Genomic DNA, 19,319 nt, shown 5'->3' with positions numbered 1-19,319 from the left:
CATTCCTCATGGGATCTGTCTACTTGATTTTGCTGAGGAGATATTTAATTATACAGCACAGCTGATCCTGTGCCCCACCAAATTGGCTCAGTGTGATGGTCAGGTATTTTGCATGGCCAGGCCAAGTTTTCCCAATTTGTTATTATATTTCCACTGATTACACTCAGAAGCCTTGTTCTAGCAAAAATAGAATGAAAGCCCATCCAGGAAGAGGTGCTATGTGGAATGGGGTGAAGATGAGATCTGCTGTTTTCTTTGCTCTTCTTAAAACTTGTCCAGGTGGTCTCTCTTCTGGGGGGGAAGGGCAGGAAGAGTGCACTGATTTCACATTAACAAGCTGCATCCCAGAGAAAGTACTGGTCTGTCTGTCTGTCTATCTATCTATCTGTCTGTCTGTCTGTCTGTCTGTCTGTCTATTGGCTTGTTTATTTTTACACTGCCTTTCATCCAAAAGGATTCCAAGGTGGCTAATGCAATTTCTGTAGGATGTCACAAACATTAACATCCTGAGAAGTTGCAAATCAGAAAAGAACGATGGAGGGTTTTTATTTCTCCTCTCCATATTTTCCCCTGGTGACCAATTATTCAGAGCACACAAGGGCCATGCCTTTGCCCTGCTTACTACATTTTGAAAGTTATTGATACTTGAAGCCAGCGTGCTGGTCAAAAGGTCAGCTAGCTATGATATAATACTAATTAGCATGGGGTAACATGAACTATATAAGTTTGACCAAACTGCGGGGGGCAGTGGAAGACTGCCTGGCATGCTCTGGTCCATGGGGTCACGAAGAGTCGGACACGACTAAACAACAACAACAACAAACATGAACTATGGAACTGTGGGAGATTAGCAGCCAAACATAATTAATGCATATTCCTTGCTAGTTAGCAGGAGAAGGGGCTAATACCATAGAGCGGTACTGCTGACAGGCAATTGCTGAGTGTCTACTCAGACCACAGAAATACAACTGGTAGAGAGCGCTGTGGGTTACATCATTTCCCCTCCTCTCCTGGAGAGGAAGCAGCATAAAGTACTTCCTGTTCCTCTCTCTTCTCTCTTCCTTTGATTAGTGCTGGATGTAGTCATGGCCCTGCTTGCTGCAGCTCTAGGTATGGGGCTTTTGCTGCTACTGTTGCTGTGAAGCAAAGCATGATTATAAAGTAGGTAAATCTTATTTTTAAACTTACATTACAAGTTGTTGCCTGATTCTTCATTAAGTGGGGTAAGAAGGGGAAAGCCAGCTTACTTTATAGTTGAACTTTCTCCAAAGGGAGGCCCTGCAGACTAATTCCTATTCTTTTAATTGGGGTGCCAAAGATGGGATTTTCAAACTCTGTTAACCCACACGCATGGGGGCCTGGTGGGATAAACTGCAATCAATACATCCTCTGCTACCCATTTAAACCTATCCCACATGTACCAGTTTCCAACACTGCAGAATCCTTTTTTCACTGTGCCACAGGGAAGGGCAAGGAAAACGGAATTCAGTAAAACAGTGTCAGAAAAAAACATTTTACTTGTAATGTCTGAATGGTGAATAAGACTTTTTTTTTTTTGCCACTGCCAAAAAAATTGAGGATACTTTCTTTATTATATTTATACACCAGCTTTCCTCCAAGGAGCTCAAAGTGGTAAACATAGTTCTACTGGGTTCCTGGAGGTAAATACCCAAGGTGAGGGTATTTATATATGAAACAAACATTGCTGACATAGAAAGTAATCTCCTGTTAAACTAAGTAATATGTTTAACCCTTTGAGTGGAGCTGAGTGCATGTGCCAAAACAGGGAAGAGGAGCCTGTGACCCTCCATAATATGTTCTGAGGCCACAACAAACATCCACCCCAGTCAGAAAGGCTAATGGTGAGTGATGATGAGAGTCACAGGCTGTGCAACCCTAATATAAAAGGAGCAAGGTATGGAGAAGTTCTGATAAATGAGTGGGTTGGTTTTTGTTTTGTACTAAAATGCAGTAACAGTAGAAAGAAAATGGACTTTAGAGACTCTCCCCCACTCCCCAAATAATTCTGGTTGAGATTTTGCCTTTGCCTATAAAATAGAGCAACGAAAGTACTAATGTCGCAGAAGCATACATTTGCCCTTCTGAAACACTCATATGATATTCTTGTGTGTTTATGAGGGTGGTGGTGAGACCAGAATTTCTACCTCATTGTTCTGTTCTTTTTGAACTACCTTAGCTAATGTGATTTTTGGGTCGCGGACTGGGTCATGAATAAATCTACACTCTTGGGGGCTTGCAATGCCCCTGGAAAGACTGGACCTTTAACAGTATCTTCCCCTTTGATATATGTCCTCTAATTATATATTAAAAAGAAAGAGAGAAAAAAAGTGAGCCTCAAGCTTTTGGCAAGCTAGTAACATAAAAATTAACTGATTAACGCTCATTGCAGTCGCTAAATAGCTGTCAACAGTTCTTTTAAAGAAAAAAAATCAAACAATTTTATTAAAGCCCTCCCTATCTAATTTGTTCTGTCCCCCTCCTCCCCCAGGCAGCAACATCTGAAGTGCCATTTCGTACCCAATATAACATATTCCCCAGCTAGCTGTATGTAACTCTGCTGTCTCTTCATGGATCCACCCACTATTCATTAACTGTTTTTTAATAGCTCCGAGTGTCAGGTAATTATTTAAGCCATAACCCATAAGAAATCAGTCTATTCTAGCTGCTAATGGCCAGTTAAACAGCAATAAGGAGCTGTTCTGAAGACCTTATTGCTGAAGACACCACACTGAGCAGTTTACATAGTTCAGATATATTTGTTAAGAACCATGGCTGCTCCAGCTTGAATGATCGCATTAACGCAAGGGGACACTTCCTGAAGGATGTTGAGAAGCGTTTCGGTATACTACACGTACTCAATTGAGTGTGAGGGCATTTCAGGGAAGAGGAAAAACAATTTTATGTTCAGTTTTAAATGCACACTCTGTGCAGCTTTATCTCTGCCCCACTGGTCCCTTAAGGTGCTTTTCTCCTCTGCTGAGCTCCAGGAAAAACATCTGGTGAGACGATGCTAAGGGAATATAAGAGGTTGGGGCAAAGAGAGTTCACTCCCCCCTCACCTAAGCATCTCCCTTTCCTCTAAAAAGGCAGACCCTTATCCCTGTGACTGGGGAAGACATAGGGTTAAACAAAGAGGTCTGATACTGACATGTCAGGTTTGGTCCTCAATATTTTCAGCATCTTAAGGAGGGCAAAAGAGCCATAACAGTGCTATGGGACACTCTGCCACTTGTGGAGCTACTAACAGAAATCTGTCCTGGGTGGTGATCTGATAGTCCCTAAACAGCAGATCTAACCAAATATTTTCAACTGCATTCCATGCAGGGATGAGATGTGGTGGGATGCACTGACACAGACATGACCTAAGGATCGGTGTATTGAGTTCTCATTCATTTTGCTGGATGCACAGGATCAGTGCCCAGATTTGTAAAGCAATGCTGTTCTGCTATCATGCGGTTTTTATCATAGGCCTGCCTGATATAAATACCTGGGCTGGGGATGGGAGACTATGTTGAAAAGATGCAGCGGAGTCACTTTCCTAAGTGTTATTGCATTTTGAGGTTACAGGCTTTTGCCAGCAGTAAACAGCTTTGATTGAGTTTTCTTGTCCGGTAGCCAAAGCTGTAATTTTACTGCATACATAGCTAGATAGCTACTGATGGAGCCAATTGTGTTTATATTGGAGTAACATCTGGGGGTACTTTAAAATGAGTGATTGGAAAGATCCTTTGTGCTGTTGTGCACACAACTAGCTGCAGTGCTGGGATGAAAGCTGGGCAAGGACCTCTCCGGCTTAGCAAAGCTACTGAAATAAATGCATCTCGGTTTCTCCCCTCCCCTCCCCTCCCTATTTGCGTCACAAACAGTATTAATATCATTATTAAATTGTTTATGACTTTTGCTAGAACAACAGCCTACACAGTGCCCTTTTATGAAGGAAAGATTATCCGCGCTACCTTAGAGATAAAACAAACAGAATGCCACCCATCCTGGGTTTCCTCTGACAGATGGCAAGGAGCAGTTGTCAGGGACTCTGCCCGAAATGCAAATAGGAAATAATTAGCAAGCTGAGCTGACAGGTCAACAACGAAAAGTACCTGTTCAGCAGTAGCTACCAAAGAACCTTGCATTAAAGTGATAATGAAGACGTTATTGATGCATTATTCCCCTCCTCCAGCCCAGCTAGCAGAATAAAACCCTACAGCAGAGTGGGGGGAAGAATATACTGAAAGGTAGAAGGAGTTGGGAATTGTGTTAATGCTCATATTACCCTACACCCTTCTGGCTGGGCCTCCTCAGCCACTCTGGGCAGCTTCCAACAGAATATTAAAGGTAAAGGTAAAGGTACCCCTGCCCGAACGGGCCAGTCTTGACAGACTCTGGGGTTTGTGCGCCCATCTCACATCTATTGGCTGGGGGCCAGCGCTGTCCGGAGACACTTCCGGGTCACGTGGCCAGCGTGACAACGCTGCTCTGGCGAGCCAGAGCCGCACACGGAACGCCGTTTACCTTCCCGCTGGTAAGCGGTACCTATTTATCTACTTGCACCCGGGGGTGCTTTCGAACTGCTAGGTTGGCAGGCGCTGGGACCGAGCAGCGGGAGCGCACCCCGCCGCGGGGATTCGAACCGCCGACCTTTCGATCGGCAAGCCCTAGGCGCTGAGGCTTTTACCCACAGCGCCACCCGCGTCCCTATAACAGAATATTAGAAATACAATAAAACATCAAACATTAAAAACTTCCTAAACAGGGCTGCCTTCAGATGTCTTCTAAAAGTCAGATAGTTGTTTATTTCCTTGGCATCTGATAGGAGGGTGTTCCACAGGAAGGGCGCCACTACCGAGAAGGCCCTTTGCGAGCCTACCAAGTGGCGATAGCAACAGCGAAGAACACTTTCTTTGCCGCCTCTATTGCATCTGCAGAAAACAGCAGCAGGAGACTTTTCCAGGTGGTTCACAATTTAGCGGAACCACCTGCGACATCTGGGCCCAGTACGGGCCACATGATCTCCTGCAATGATTTTGCAAAGTTTTTTGCAGATAAAATCGCTCAGATTCGGGGGGAAGAAGTAGACTCCACCGTGGGAGCAGGGCCAGGGCGGGAGAGTGCTAGTCTCCTGTCTAGTCAAGTTGCGTGGGATCAATTCCAAGCTGTTACCTCCGAGGATGTGGACAGGCTGCTTGGACGAGTGAAGCCAACCACCTGTCTCCTGGATCCTTGCCCATCCTGGCTTATAAAAGCTAGCCGGGAAGGGCTGGGTGATGGGCTTCGTGGGGTGATGGATGCTTCCCTCCATGAGGGAGCCTCCCCAGACCCGCTGAAAGAGGCGGTTATTAAACCGCTTCTTAAAAAACCATCTTTAGATGCAGCCACGATGGCCAATTATCGCCCAGTCTCAAATCTTCCATTCTTGGGCAAGGTGATTGAGCGAGTGGTTGCTGAAAACTCCAGGCACGCCTGGAAGAAGCGGACCATTTGGATCCCTTCCAGTCGGGATTCAGGCCTCATCATGGGACTGAAACTGCCTTGGTCGCACTGGTTGATGATCTCCGGCGGGCTAGGGACAAAGGTGAGAGCTGTTTCCTAGTTCTGCTGGATCTCTCAGCGGCGTTTGATACCATCAACCATAACAACCTTCTGGACCGTCTTGAGGGGCTGGGAGCTGGGGGCACTGTCATACAGTGGTTCCGCTCCTTCCTCCTGGGCCGTGTTCAGAAAGTGGTGGTGGGGGATGAGTGTTCAGACCCCTGGGCTCTCACTTGTGGGGTGCCTCAGGGTTCTGTCCTCTCCCCCATGCTTTTCAACATTTACATGCAGCCACTGGGAGAGATCATCAGGAGGTTTGGGCTGGGTGTTCATCAGTATGCGGATGATACCCAGCTCTACCTCTCTTTTAAATCAGAACCAGTGAAGGCGGTGAAGGTCCTGTGTGAGTGTCTGGAGGCGGTTGGAGGATGGATGGTGGCTAACAGATTGAGGTTGAATCCTGACAAGACAGAAGTACTGTTTTGGGGGGACAGGAGGCGAGCAGGTGTGGAGGATTCCCTGGTCCTGAATGGGGTAATTGTGCCCCTGAAGGACCAGGTGTGCAGCCTGGGAGTCATTTTGGACTCACAGCTGCCCATGGAGGCACAGGTCAAATCTGTATCCAGGGCAGCTGTTTACCAGCTCCATCTGGTATGTAGGCTGAGACCCTATCTGCCTGCAGACTGTCTCGCCAGAGTGGTGCATGCTCTGGTTATCTCCCGCTTGGACTACTGCAATGCACTCTACGTGGGGCTACCTTTGAAGGTGACCTGGAAACTACAACTAATCCAGAATGCGGCAGCTAGACTGGTGACTGGGAGCGGCCGCCAAGACCATATAACACCGGTCTTGAAAGACCTACATTGGCTCCCAGTACGTTTCTGAGCACAATTCAAAGTGTTGGTGTTGACCTTTAAAGCCCTAAACGGCCTCGGTCCAGTATATCTGAAGGAGCATCTCCACCCCCATAGTTCTGCCCGGACACTGAGGTCCAGCTCCGAGGGCCTTCTGGCGGTTCCCTCACTGCGAGAGGCCAAGTTACAGGGAACCTGACATTCAGAAGACATCTGAAGGCAGCCCTGTTCAGGGAAGTTTTTAATGTGTGACATTTTAGTGTATTTTTCATCTTTGTTGGAAGCCACCCAGAGTGGCTGGGGAAACCCAGCCAGATGGGCGGGGTACAAATAATAAATTTTATTATTATTATTATTATTATTATTATTATTATTATTATTATTATTATGTTGCCTTGCCTAAAGGTACTATCTCCCAGACCACCTCCTTCCCTACAGCACTTCCCAGATGTTAAAATCAGCAGAGGCGGCCCTCTTGGTAGCGCCACCTCCCCGGAGAGGGCATTCTCTGTGTCTGCCCCTCTTACAGAGGTGCATGTGGCTTCTTCATTATAGAGTATTCAGAGAATGCTCAAGACACAGCTCTGCCTGTGAGCCCAAAGTACTCCTATGTCTGAAAACTGTTTAAACTGTTTTTAATTCTTAATTTTAGATTGTTGAAACCCGCCCCAAGACCTGTTGGCGAAGAGTGGGTAATAAATTTAACAACAACAAATGTATTTATAATAGTTCTTATCTGACCTTCACCATAAGGTTCCAGGGTGGGTTATAGTAATATAATCATACAAGTAAAGGAGGAAGGATTTGTATGCGATTATAAAAACAAGTAACACAATTCCTAGCAGCCCCATTACTCCATTACCTACTCCATTACTTTTCTCCACTAAGTCCCTGGCTATTGTCACTTTCACTGAGCTGCATGAATTTTGATCCCTTTGCCTGGAAGGTTTCAGGAAAGTTACCCCCCGCCCTTGGCCAAAAGCTATTTTATAAAGCTATTGTGGAGTCTTCTATGCTAAATTTCACCTGCATAAGCAAACCCAGATGGAGATGCTACATCAACACAAATAATGAGATTTGCAATCCTAATGTGATGAGAGTGGGGGCAGATCTGAATTCTAATCCCCCCCCCCCATGTTTCAATTTGATGCTTAGTCATTGCTTAAACATTTAAACAAATGAATCATCTACATATTTCTTTCATTCCTTCTTTTGGTGAAAATGTTCTCCCTCTTACGAGGCCAGTGCCAACAAAAGCTCAACTGTCAGTCTTATGAAGACTTATGAAATGTGGGATGTCAGCAAAGGAGACAATAAAACCCTGTTTTCCATTTCAGGTGACCTTTCATGCAAATCCACTCAGCTCAGAGCATTTCAAAACTAACACGCGAGCCAGAGCTAAGAGGATGAAGTCTCAGAGAAAACTGAATTCTTCCTTTTCTTCCCACCCCCCCCACCCAACGCTGCCAAGTGTAGCCGTCTCGTTTCCCTGCCCTTCCGTTCTTCAAAAGCAGTTGCCATTATGACAGAATATCTCCATCTGGCAGGGTGAATAAGCAGATCCACCCAGAGCCATCGCAAATGGAATTGAATCAAATGTTGGAAAGATTTAATGAAACGTGTGTGAGAGCTTTCACTTCAGGCTAAAAGGGATTGCTTTAAAATTTCTCCCTCACAATGCCCCAAACTTTATGGTGGTGGCTTCACACTTTCTGTTCATATAGCACATGACTTTCCTTCCACCAGATAGCTGTCTCACGACAGTTGCAGCCTCAACATACAAACAATCTTTGACAGATCCTCCCTTTGGACCCAGAGATCAACACTTCGGTAATCTTCCTAGAGATCAAAGTGAGCTTGGATAAGATAAAATACTGTGATAAAAGAAGTGGAAAAGAACACTCCACTGTATTCAGTGGCATATCTTGTTACCTGGGAACTAAAGATAAAAAAGACCAACATTCTGCTGCTACCTCCTGCAAAACCTGACAGGAAGGGAAATAATTTACACACAAACCCCCTTGACTCCATGGAGACACTGGGAGAGGAGAGGAGGGGGAGTCCATCTCCTTTCTCTTCCAACTAAAAGCTGCACATGAGATAAAAGCCAGTGGGGTCAATGTAAAGTAACATAATGGTTAGCAGGTTGGACTATGACCTGGGAGACCAGGGTTCGCCCACTCAGTCAAGAAGGGCACTGGGTAACCTTGGGCCAGTCACCATCTCTTAGCCTAACCTACCTCACAGGGCTGTTGTGAGGATGAAAATTTTGGGGGGGTGTCAGGTGACTGCCATTGGAACAGGGGAGAGAGGCAGAGACACCACTGGAATACAGGGAGCCTCCAATGCTTCTAAGGAGCAGTTCCTCTTCCAGCAAGGGGAAAAGCCACACCTCCAGTGGAGAAGAGAGGGAAGGGGCCAGCCAAGCGAGGAGAGGGCTCAATGATGCTGCTGAGAGTCCAAGCACCTCACCTAGCCCGGCTGGCCAGGAGGCACACACGCCACTTCCGTCACCAAGCTTGCACAGAGGGGTGAAACACAAGGAGGGGAGGCGGAGATTTGGGGTGTCTAAGTTCTTATGTTGGGGGAGAAGCCGGAAGGGGCAACTCCCGGATTCTGCAAGTGACTAAGACTGACATGAACCTTGTATATCTGCACTGTAAATAGTTTGCACAATAAAACCTGTAAAAGACAGGTCAGAGTCCTGCCTGGTTACTCACGAGCAACCACCACCCAGCATTCTGACAGGGGGGGACACCCATGTACACCGTCTTGAGCTCCTTGGAAGAAAAAGGTGGTATAGAAATGAAATCAATCCATCAATCAAAGGTTATAAACACCCAGCAAGGCTTAACAGGTTGTGCCTTTTGGTTGCTTGTGTATATCATTTGCCAGTGACTCTCAACATGCATTTCATTAAAACAATTTCTTTATCTTTCTGATATGGGTGGTGCACAGTTTGACTATACATAGCTGCTTACCTGAATACATGTTCCCGTGCACTCCTTGCAAAGACTGCATGACAAAGCCCATCTGCTTGCTGGGATATGTGATATCTTCGTAATGGGTTCCATTTTTTCAGGGCATCCAATGCTAACCTGAGCACAACACAGAACACACCAATTACTGGCCACCCTGTATCTTCTCAAAGGATAAGAACAGAACTCTAAGGGTGGCTCTGATACAAACTAAATTCGACACATCAGCCATGTAATGTGTGAAACAGAATTAAACCGTGAAAACTGCTACCAGGAAACTGCAAGCGTATCCATGGAATGCCTGCAATGCATGTTACAACTGTAGTGTGAATAGCCCTGGGGATAATTATAGCACATTGCATGGAGAAGGTTCTGGATGTATGAATGGACTGTTTAGAGATCACAGTGCTCAACAATAAGCTTTTAATTTCAGGCATCCTTAAGTCCTGTGTGCTCAACATAATCCTTGGCATGAATGACAGGTGATGATTCTGGACAGTACCTGGCATGGTGAAATCCAAATATATCTCATCTACATAACATCTACCTACTACCTAGAAAGTCATTTAGTATCTTACTTCAGGTATCCATAAGGCACAGCTAACGTGGACCCATTTTGTCCCACTCCGGGTGGGTTTCAGAGCTCCCCCTCTCTTTGGGCAGAGTAAACACTTTGGCTGGACTCCAAGGGCACAGGTTCGGCAAAGCCAGTTTCCGATGGGAACTTTCAGGATTCCATAGCAAGCCTAAGTAAACATATTGCAAAAAGTAAGTTGTTTTTATGAGGGATGGAAAACAACACTGTAAAATACACTACAACCAAGACAGGCAAATTAAATGTGGCTATCTCTGATACATTTAATTCCGTGTGCTAAACCTGTTGGTAGACATATTGCACTTCTTACATTATTCAGTCTTATTTTCTTAGTCTTTGAGAATCCATCAGTATGATTATTACAAAGCACTGGAGTTCAAGTCACAAGTGTCCAAATCTTAAGTATTCTAGAAGTTATGCAACTCTGTGTGTGTGTGTGTGTGTGTGTGTGTGTGTAGGCAGGCATGCTCCAAACACACCTTTCAGGATTCCACAGCAAAGTTTAAATGATTTATATAAGTGGCATTAACTTCCAGATTTCGTTCATTATACACCCACATATTATGTATGATGCTTAAACGGTACATCACTGTGCAATTATGCCTAGATTGAACTTCAAATAATTTACTAATTATTTAATTTAAATTACATAATTAAAAAAAAACTGTTGTCAAGATTGCTTTGAGATATTTGAAAGGAAGCAATTAATAAATGGAAATAAAAAATAAATAAATATGTACTGTGGACATCCCTAAGCTTAAACTGCCCTCACCCATGATGGGGGCTGAATGATGATCTCATTACAGAGCTCTTCCTCTCTCTGGTGTTTTGACAATCCCAGAGCTTGATATCTTTGCTACTAATGAACAACTGGGAGAGGAGTGAACATGGGAGGAATGAACACAGGTACTGGGCTCTCATTTTTTGAGGCAGTTTAGGCATATTAACATCCTAAAGCAGGGGTGCCCAAACTTTTTTCAAAGAGGGCCAGATATGATGAAGTGAACATGCGTGAGGGCTGACCAAAGTTGTTGAAGTTGACCCCAAGATTGTTGAGCTGTTTCTAGGATTGACATTGTTGGGCTTTTGTTAGGATTTTACCCCAGGACATATACTGCTACGGGGACTGGATTAAATCAAACGGCAGGGCAGATTAGGCGCCTGAAACAGACTTTGGACATGCCTGTACTAAAAAGTCATGGATTTCTAGAGGATAGTTTTTGTCACATACAGCAGGTCCCAGGTTCAATCCTGGCACCTCCTGGTTTAAAAAAATGGGGGAGAGAGTATGTTTGCATTTCAAGTTAGCAGGATTAAAGAAGCCTGAGACCTGCTTGAAGCCTTGGAGAAAGATGCTTCCAGTCAGAGCATACACTCTTGGGTTAGATTCCCCACCCCAATCTTACTGGACTGCAACTCTCATTGTCCCAGACTATTGATCATGCAGGCCGGGGCTGATGGAAGCCGGAGTCCAATAATCTCTGGAGGGTCACAGGTTCTCCCTCCCCCAGCTTAAATGGACCATTTTGACTCAGTAAAAAGCAATTCCTTATGTTCATGTTGAATTCAAGCCACCCTGAAAGTCACTAAGGCACTCTTGGAGAAAGAGTAACACCTCAGGTTCATTTCCACACAAGCTACAGCTCAAGCCCATCAGTGTGGGCTACCCATACTGGAATGAATACATTAGACGTTAAAAGCTCACTGCCTCATTAGCAGGTCCCTCTCTAGGTGGTAAATTTTAAAGCCTAAAGGTAATCCAAAACCAGCTCCTGACTTATTCATTTAATTGATCTGACGTGTGTGGCAAGACGGCAGTTGATGCACAATTTAAAGTTCCTCTTGGAAAAGGTAGAATTTGTGCTCTTTCCTGCAGCTGTTTGCAATCTTTAACTATAAGCTCCTTAAAATTCACAATGTGTCCCAGATTGTTGTGTTCTTCCTTCCAGGTTAGTTCACTTGTAGGTTAGTGTGTGAATCACATTATGGACTTTTAAAGAAAATCCAATATCCATTTTCTTCATTCTGAGCTCATGCGTCTTGGAAGCACAGTGTTTAAACAGCTTTGATTTAACTGTGCCAGAGAGAATGGAGTAAGAAGAAATCCTTAGGAGCAAAGAGGAATCTATAATCAACTGCCTTCAAATTCACCTGTCATTTGCATCCCTACACTGAGATCAACAGCATACTTGTTTGGAAAGGGGGGGGCACACACAAGCTGCACCCAAAGAAGTAGCAAAGGGTACTAATGAACCAAACGAAAATGTATTTCCTTCAAAGACCAGCTCTCAGCACCCCAGTAAGGTAAAGGTACCCCTGCCCGTACGGGCCAGTCTGTCGACTCTAGGGTTGTGCGCTCATCTCACTCTAGAGGCCGGGAGCCAGCGCTGTCCGCAGACACATCCGGGTCACGTGGCCAGCGTGACGAAGCTGCTCCGGCGAACCGGCACCAGAGCAGCACACGGAACGCCGTTTACCTTCTCGCTAGAAAGTGGTACCTATTTATCTACTTGCACTTAATTGTGCTTTCGAACTGCTAGGTGGGCAGGAGTGGGGCCCAACGATGGGAGCTCACCCCGCCGCGGGGATTCGAACCCCCGACCATGCGATCGGCAAGTCCTAGGCGCTGAGGTTTTACCCATAGCGCTCCCCGCGCCCCCCCCTCAGCACCCCTACCTGTTTCCAATTTTGAAATTCATATGACTGTTGTTGTTTTTTAAAGGCAAAGTTTTCTCATCTGCTTTTTGGTAGAGGGCCAAAATAAGGTCGTAAAATTTTAGCGTGCACAGAAACTGCTGGTGACACACTTTGTGGGCAATTGCAAGGCATGCCTTCCTCGTCTGCATGTGGTTTGCATACTAAGGCAAACTATGAGCTTGCACCTGCTTTGCTCTTCCCTGGTGTTTTTAGCACAGTATGGTGGGGCAGCTAAGTCAAGGCTTGGCTGAGCAGAACGTCTGAACCCAGGATCCTAGTTAAGGCCTCGCCTTGTTAACCATGACCTGTAGCACTGCTAAAAGGACTCAGGAGGAGCAAAGCGGGTGGAAGCTGCTTTCTGAGAGCCAGCTCAGTTGCCTGGTTTTGGTAAGCCATATTTCAGTTTACTGCAATGTCTTAAAGAGGCTACAGAAGGGACCGGTTGCTGGTTGCTACTGGTCAAGATGCAGCCAGTCTGACATAGCAATTCCGGCCTTCCTGGAGGAATTCAATCATGAGCCTTGAGTGAGAGAAGAACTGTTTGCTTCTTAACACAGCGTGAAACTCTCCAATGAGGTGCACCTTTTTTCTGACAAAGGCTCTGTCCCATGTAAGACAGACAAAAGTTCAACACCATGAACTTTTTCTACCATGGAAATACAGCTCTCCCTGCTGGACTTCTCTTTAAAATTGTAGTTTTTGAATGTATTGGGGGAAATTGTGAAATCAACAAATGAAGCAATTAGACAAAACCAACAAACAAATAAAAAACCTCACAAGGGACCATTTCTGTGTCTTTTTGCATAAATCCATTGCTCAAGCACATAAACCAGGGAAGAATTTGTCTGGATGAGGGTAAACAGATACAAAGGAGAAGTGAACTTCTGCAGCTGTCTGACAGGTGCAGCTTGTTGTATACAGCTGATCAGGGTGGGGGTGGGGGGAGAGCATGTTCTGAAATTCTCCCATGTACACAACACTTAAAGAGTTATCGAAACCCTTTTCTTCCATTATACTGGATCAACCCAGAGATATAGCCTGCCCACACTATATTCTGCCGTGTAAGAAATCTTTATGATTCCTGGGCCTCCTTGGCATTAGAACTTATGGGGGGGAAATGTGTTTAAAGCATCTTATACTGTGTCACAACACACGGAAGCAGAAAAAAAGTGACAAGAGGCTGGTCATATAAGTGAGGAGTTGTTATAGACATGAAGAGGGCAGGGAACAAAAAACAAAAGAAGACTCACTGGAAAGGAAAAGTTAGAAGCCCATAGCCTTCCTTGCACTATGATGCTGACTACTTTTTCCATATACATGAGGCTACGTCTGTAGAAATACATTTAATTTCCATGTTCTATTTAAGGACATGCACCTTTTGTACTAAAGTTGACTCCTCTTTATAATGCTGGTCTTGTAACATCCTAAGAGTAATCTCTGGAAAATATGATAATGTTTTACTTTTAATGTATCAAAGACTTGCATAACTGTGATCCACTAGGAAATGGACACCAGTGATGTAAGCTGTGCCCTGTGTCCTCCTCAACAACTCTTTTTCTAAATCCCAAAATGCTCTGGTGCAAATCCTGCTAGCAAGTGGCAGCACTGAAACTCCGCCAAAAGAGAAAGAGGGGAAAGCCTGTTCTCTCTGCCTAAAGGAAGCTACCTATGATTACACAGAACATCCCAGAGTCAGGTTCACACTATTGATGGCCTGACTTCAATGGCCTTCAATGGATTTTCTTTCCTTCTAAAGGACAGTCGGGAAACTTGACTGGACAGACCTGCGTAGGATATTTGCTACGTATTTGTCTATTAAATTGATTGCGAGCAACTTATCCAAGATCCTCTCTTAGTCACAGCCCTATTCAGCTCAGTCAAGGCCATTAAATCATCAACCAGAACTTTGTTACAAAAGGGCATGTAAATGAGTAGTTAAAGATATACCAGATTCAACTATACTTGAGTAAAAAAGGGGAAGGAAATCATGGGGCGAAACTTAAGAACTTAGCCCCATGCCTTACACCCATTATATTACTGTTTTTATACCAGCATAAGCTATTGGTCAACACAGGCATGTGTGAATATACTTAAGCCTATGTTCAGGTGGGCCTGAAGGATGTCTCCTTTTCCTCCAATATCATGGTACGCAATAATGTGAACACAATACAATACAAAACAAAATGCAGGGAGAAATAACATTTGAAGAACATAAATACCGAAGAATAAGAAATGCAAAAGGCAGGCAGGAGATTATAAGCAGGTTGAGTTTGGCAGCATCCTCTATTCCCTAGCACAGTGATTCCTCTCTCTTACCTCTGAGGCAAGACTGTTGTCTCAATGCACATGCTAACTGTGAAGAAAAGCCCAAACTTTCCCATGTCATGAGAGGACGTGACAAGCCACAGCAGTAATGGCTGGAGGATGGCTGTCATTCTTGGTTCTGGTGTGTGTCAGGCAACTAAGTCCTCTGGGGGAGGGGGCTGTACTGCCTCAGCAAAGTGAGAAATGCTACTTGCCTGGTGCACGCAGACGTTGCATTTGTCACAGAAAACCATCTCGTTGCCATCCTCTCCTTCTGGCGAGCGGCACACGTCACACACGACATCCTCATCGTACTCTATGCCGAGACCTTCTTCTGTCTCGATGGCAACGTTCATGTTCTCATAGCACAGCGTCTCCAGCTCCTCCAGTACTCTTTCCAAGGTGAATTCATCCATTTCTGGCTTTTCTAAAAGACCAAAAACAACAACGCTCAAATTACTTTAATGTCAAGGGTTCTCAAACTTTGTCGCAGTGAGAAAGGGTGGGTGTTATGTTTAATCGCAGCACAACCGACACAAAAGGAGCACATCGTTGACAGAGCCTCAGCACCTTAGCCCAATCGAAATATGTGCCAAAGCTGGGCATAGAAAAGAATGCTTGCCTCCCTTGACTATAATTGGTGCCTACTTAAAGAAACAACAATCCTGCTCCCTTTGTGGACTATGACTGTTCTGTTAACCAGTCTTGCTTTTAAGTCCTGGAAGCAACTCCCTGGAGTACCTGCCATTGTACCTGAGCTACATAAGTAACTACCTATAAAGGGTATTTTTACAAGGTCATTGTACATAAAAGAAACACTTTATAGTGTTGAATAGACAAATGGCTTGGTAAAACAAGGTCTTGTTCAGAAAGCTGCTTTTGGTTCTGAAGGCTGAGTTTATGTGTCACAGTTAGTAATAAAAGGATGTGTCCATTAAAGTGGCAAACAGTGGGTAGTAAAGAGGGATGAGATCAGTCAAACCAGTGCCAATAATTTGCTTTGGCAGTATCAACATTTATGTCTTGCAAGGATGTTCTCTGTTGTTTGAACTTTTAAAAAGAATGCTTTGATGCAAATAAGCTTGTGAAAACTGATCCACTTTAGCAGTAATGGCAACTGCTCACAATGTGTTTATTAGTTTGCTTTACACCCCCTGTACAAAATTTAAAGGGGAGGGGGCATTCACAAACTCTACAAAAAGTGAAAAATTAATTTGTTTTGTATTTTTTGGTATTCATGTTAACTGTATTTTATAAATATTTTTTTTTCTTGCACTCTTAAAATCTACCCCTTTTTGTGGTAGTGGTTCTTTGTTTTCCCTAGTCAGCTGATATGCTAAAATGGGGTGGTCTGCTTACTTTTTGTATGTCTTACTTTGCTTTTTATTCTCATTATACCAGATTTCTCAGTAACAATAGCTAGTAATGTGATCCTGTCAGTGGCTGATCCACAGCAGGAATCTTTACTTTGAAATTATACCAAACACGTCTTGTTAGCAAAAGTAATTTCTGGCTGCTACCTTAGTCACGTGATTATTTGTTTTTTAATAATTGTTATTTGGACATTTTATTGATACTTTGTTAATTTGCAAAGATGTTGATAATGGGAGAGAAATGATATACAGTTTTTAAAAAGATACAAATAAATAAATAAAAACTAGCAACTAAAGCAGGAAAATCTACAAATGTTAAAATTTCACCAAGCCATCATTCTCACTCAACTTGTTCTTTGAGGGGTTTTTTTTCATTCCAACACTTTTCCAAGGCCAATAGGAATGCAACCCCACTGTTCAATGGAACAGTCTGGCATTGAGCATGTACAATAAGGCTAACTAGAGCACCATAGCTCTTACCTTTAAAAACACTGAATAAGCAGGGTGTCTCAGAGGGGTACTTTGAGAAGTGCTATATTTGCAAGACACTCTTGCTGCTACACATTTTATTTTGCTAAGGGTATTTGCATCATATTTCCCCAACTGAAATCTAAATCAATCAATAAATGATGAATATGCAAAAGAAAACAGGTTAGATGACCACAATTAAATCAAAAGTACACAATTACCACCACCTAACCAAATTTGTAGAGCAATACAGATTATCTTATTCATAAGCAGGATCATAAAAGTGATTTTCAGTTATGGTTCACACCATATGTTCGTGGTACAGAATGATGCTGTGATTTATCTGTAATATGCACACATTGCATTCAGTGCAAAATCAGTGGTGTAAACACAACTGGCAAATCCACAACTTACACTCCTGTAGCGCATATTCAGGGCGCAATAATTATTCCTCTGTACCCAGTACAAAGTTGTAACACAGATCTGCTTCCTTTTTTCCTATTTTGAAATATTAGAGCATTGATTGGTGTCCTTTGGGCTTTTTAGGTCCCTTTGTTTAAGTTTCTTATGTTTCTGGATGTATGACTGCCAGACATGAGAATATGATGAGCATACATATTAATTTTACGCAAATAACAAATGCCCTTTAGACATTGCTCCCCATCTCTCAGATCCATTCTTCTATGCACTCCCCTTGAGACCAAATACACTGGTTACATCTGACCAATCAATGTAAGCTATCTTCAAAGGCTCTTCTGCAGGTGCTCCTATCAAATGGGCTTCCTGTTGATCTCTAAGGTGGTGCACCCTAACCTCTGGCCATGACCCCTGGGACAATGATGTGATGAACTGAATGTGAGGATCAAAAGAGGGGAGGAATAAAAGGCTTCTCTTAATACGGGCAGAAAAGTAACAACTGCAAGATAGTGTAAAGGTTGGATCCAGACTGCAAAAGGAGTAGTTACAGAATAATAGGTTGAGCTTCTGTTCCTCTTCGCTTCCCATTCCCTTTTCTTTTCGTCATGTACTGAAAGCCTGGTTGCTAGTTTTTTAATTGGGAGCTTTTCCAGTTGCAGAGCAGGAGGTACATGTTTCGAATGAATGAATGGAAATTCATGCAAGTACACAGAGCCCCCTTGCTGCTGCTTCACTCCTTCCTTCATGTGCGTGGACAAAACAAAGTAGGAAATGAAGTTTACCATAGTTTACTGCTATATGTGAACTGGAAACCAAGCAGAGACGTACCCGGGGGTTTGTGAAACTGGCCCCCGCTGGGGGGCGCAGGCCCAGGGAGGGGGAAGAAATCACCTCTCAGACTATGGCGTGTACAATGTATGTGTGTGGTGGCACGCCGCCGCTGTCACAGTGAATTCAAATGCAGGAGAAGCTTCCAGTCCTTCCTGCAGCATGGCACAAAAGTGTGCAGTAAAGTGATATTTTCCGGCGGGTGGGTGAGTGCTGTATCAGCTCCTTGCAAGGATGCAAGGGACCCTATGTACGTCTCTGAAACTAAGGTCAACGGCTTCCAAGCAAGCCAGGATTCGGAAGCCACGTATGTCCTGGGGCTTAGAAATCCTATTGGCAACATGGATTCCCACTTTCCCTGTGATGTTAATGCCCTTGATTATTGTAGTGCTTGCTCCACCCTCCTGCTGCCAGACCCTGTTGGTGCCTCAGACTAGGAAATGCCAGCAGGAACTCTTTGTGGCTTGTTGCTCTTGAGACAGCATGTCACACATAGTGGCACGGGACTCTCTTGTGTCTCAAACCACAAATTCTAGAATTTCATCTATAAGCAGGTTTTGTTTGTTTGTTTGTTTGTTTGTGTTTGCTCTACAGAGCCAGCAACCTAAAAGAGAGCCTAAAAAGGTGTAAGAATTTTGCCATTTCCTCCCCAGGTCTCCAAATATCCCCACCCCAATTTTTTTCAAGGTATGAATGGCCCTGTAAAAGTGTGCAGGGGGAAGTGGATATATTTGGTGCACCTTTAGTAGATACCCCATATAAAAGGTAAAGGTAAAGGGACCCCTGACTGTTAGGTCCAGTCATGAACGACTCTGGGGTTGCAGCACTCCTCTCGCTTTACTGGCCGAGGGAACCGGCATAGAGCTTCCGGGTCATGTGGCCAGCATGACTAAGCCGCTTCTGGCGAAACCAGGGCAGCGCCCGGAAACGCTGTTTACCTTCCCACCGGAGCGGTACCTATTTATCTACTTGCCTTGCACTTTGACGTGCTTTCGAATTGCTAGGTTGGCAGGAGCTGGGACCGAGCAACAGGAGTTCACCCCGTCGCGGGGATTCGAACCGCTGACCTTCTGATCGGCAAGCCCTAGGATCAGTGGTTTAGACCACAGTGCCACCCGCGTCCATATACTCCATATAGTTACAGATAATTAAGTCTGGCAATTTAGCCTCTTTTATTCTTCTTCATGGTAATGGGCCTGCAGTCCAGGATGTCCTGATCCTGAAATGTCACCCCCTCCTGGGCTTGGGTCTAGGACCA

At 44.4% G+C, this 19,319-nt stretch overlaps 1 protein-coding gene across 2 annotated transcripts in view; it reads right to left on the bottom strand.

Annotated features, from left to right (window-relative positions):
• The window catches only part of JADE2 (jade family PHD finger 2), a 149,460-nt gene that overhangs the window by 27,845 nt on the left and 102,296 nt on the right, over positions 1 to 19,319 (bottom strand). For both annotated transcript variants that reach the window (XM_082211560.1, XM_082211559.1), the window contains exons 6-8: positions 15,191 to 15,402; positions 9,958 to 10,125; positions 9,383 to 9,499 (exon numbers count right to left, since the gene is read on the bottom strand). In XM_082211560.1, the coding sequence (XP_082067686.1) occupies positions 9,383 to 9,499; positions 9,958 to 10,125; positions 15,191 to 15,402 (497 nt within the window). The remainder of the gene's footprint in view (positions 1 to 9,382; positions 9,500 to 9,957; positions 10,126 to 15,190; positions 15,403 to 19,319) is intronic.

The sequence above is a fragment of the Podarcis vaucheri genome, assembly GCF_965113315.1.
Source record: "Podarcis vaucheri genome assembly, chromosome: 2".
Lineage (NCBI taxonomy): Eukaryota > Metazoa > Chordata > Lepidosauria > Squamata > Lacertidae > Podarcis > Podarcis vaucheri.
This window is presented reverse-complemented; position numbering and strand designations above follow the sequence as displayed.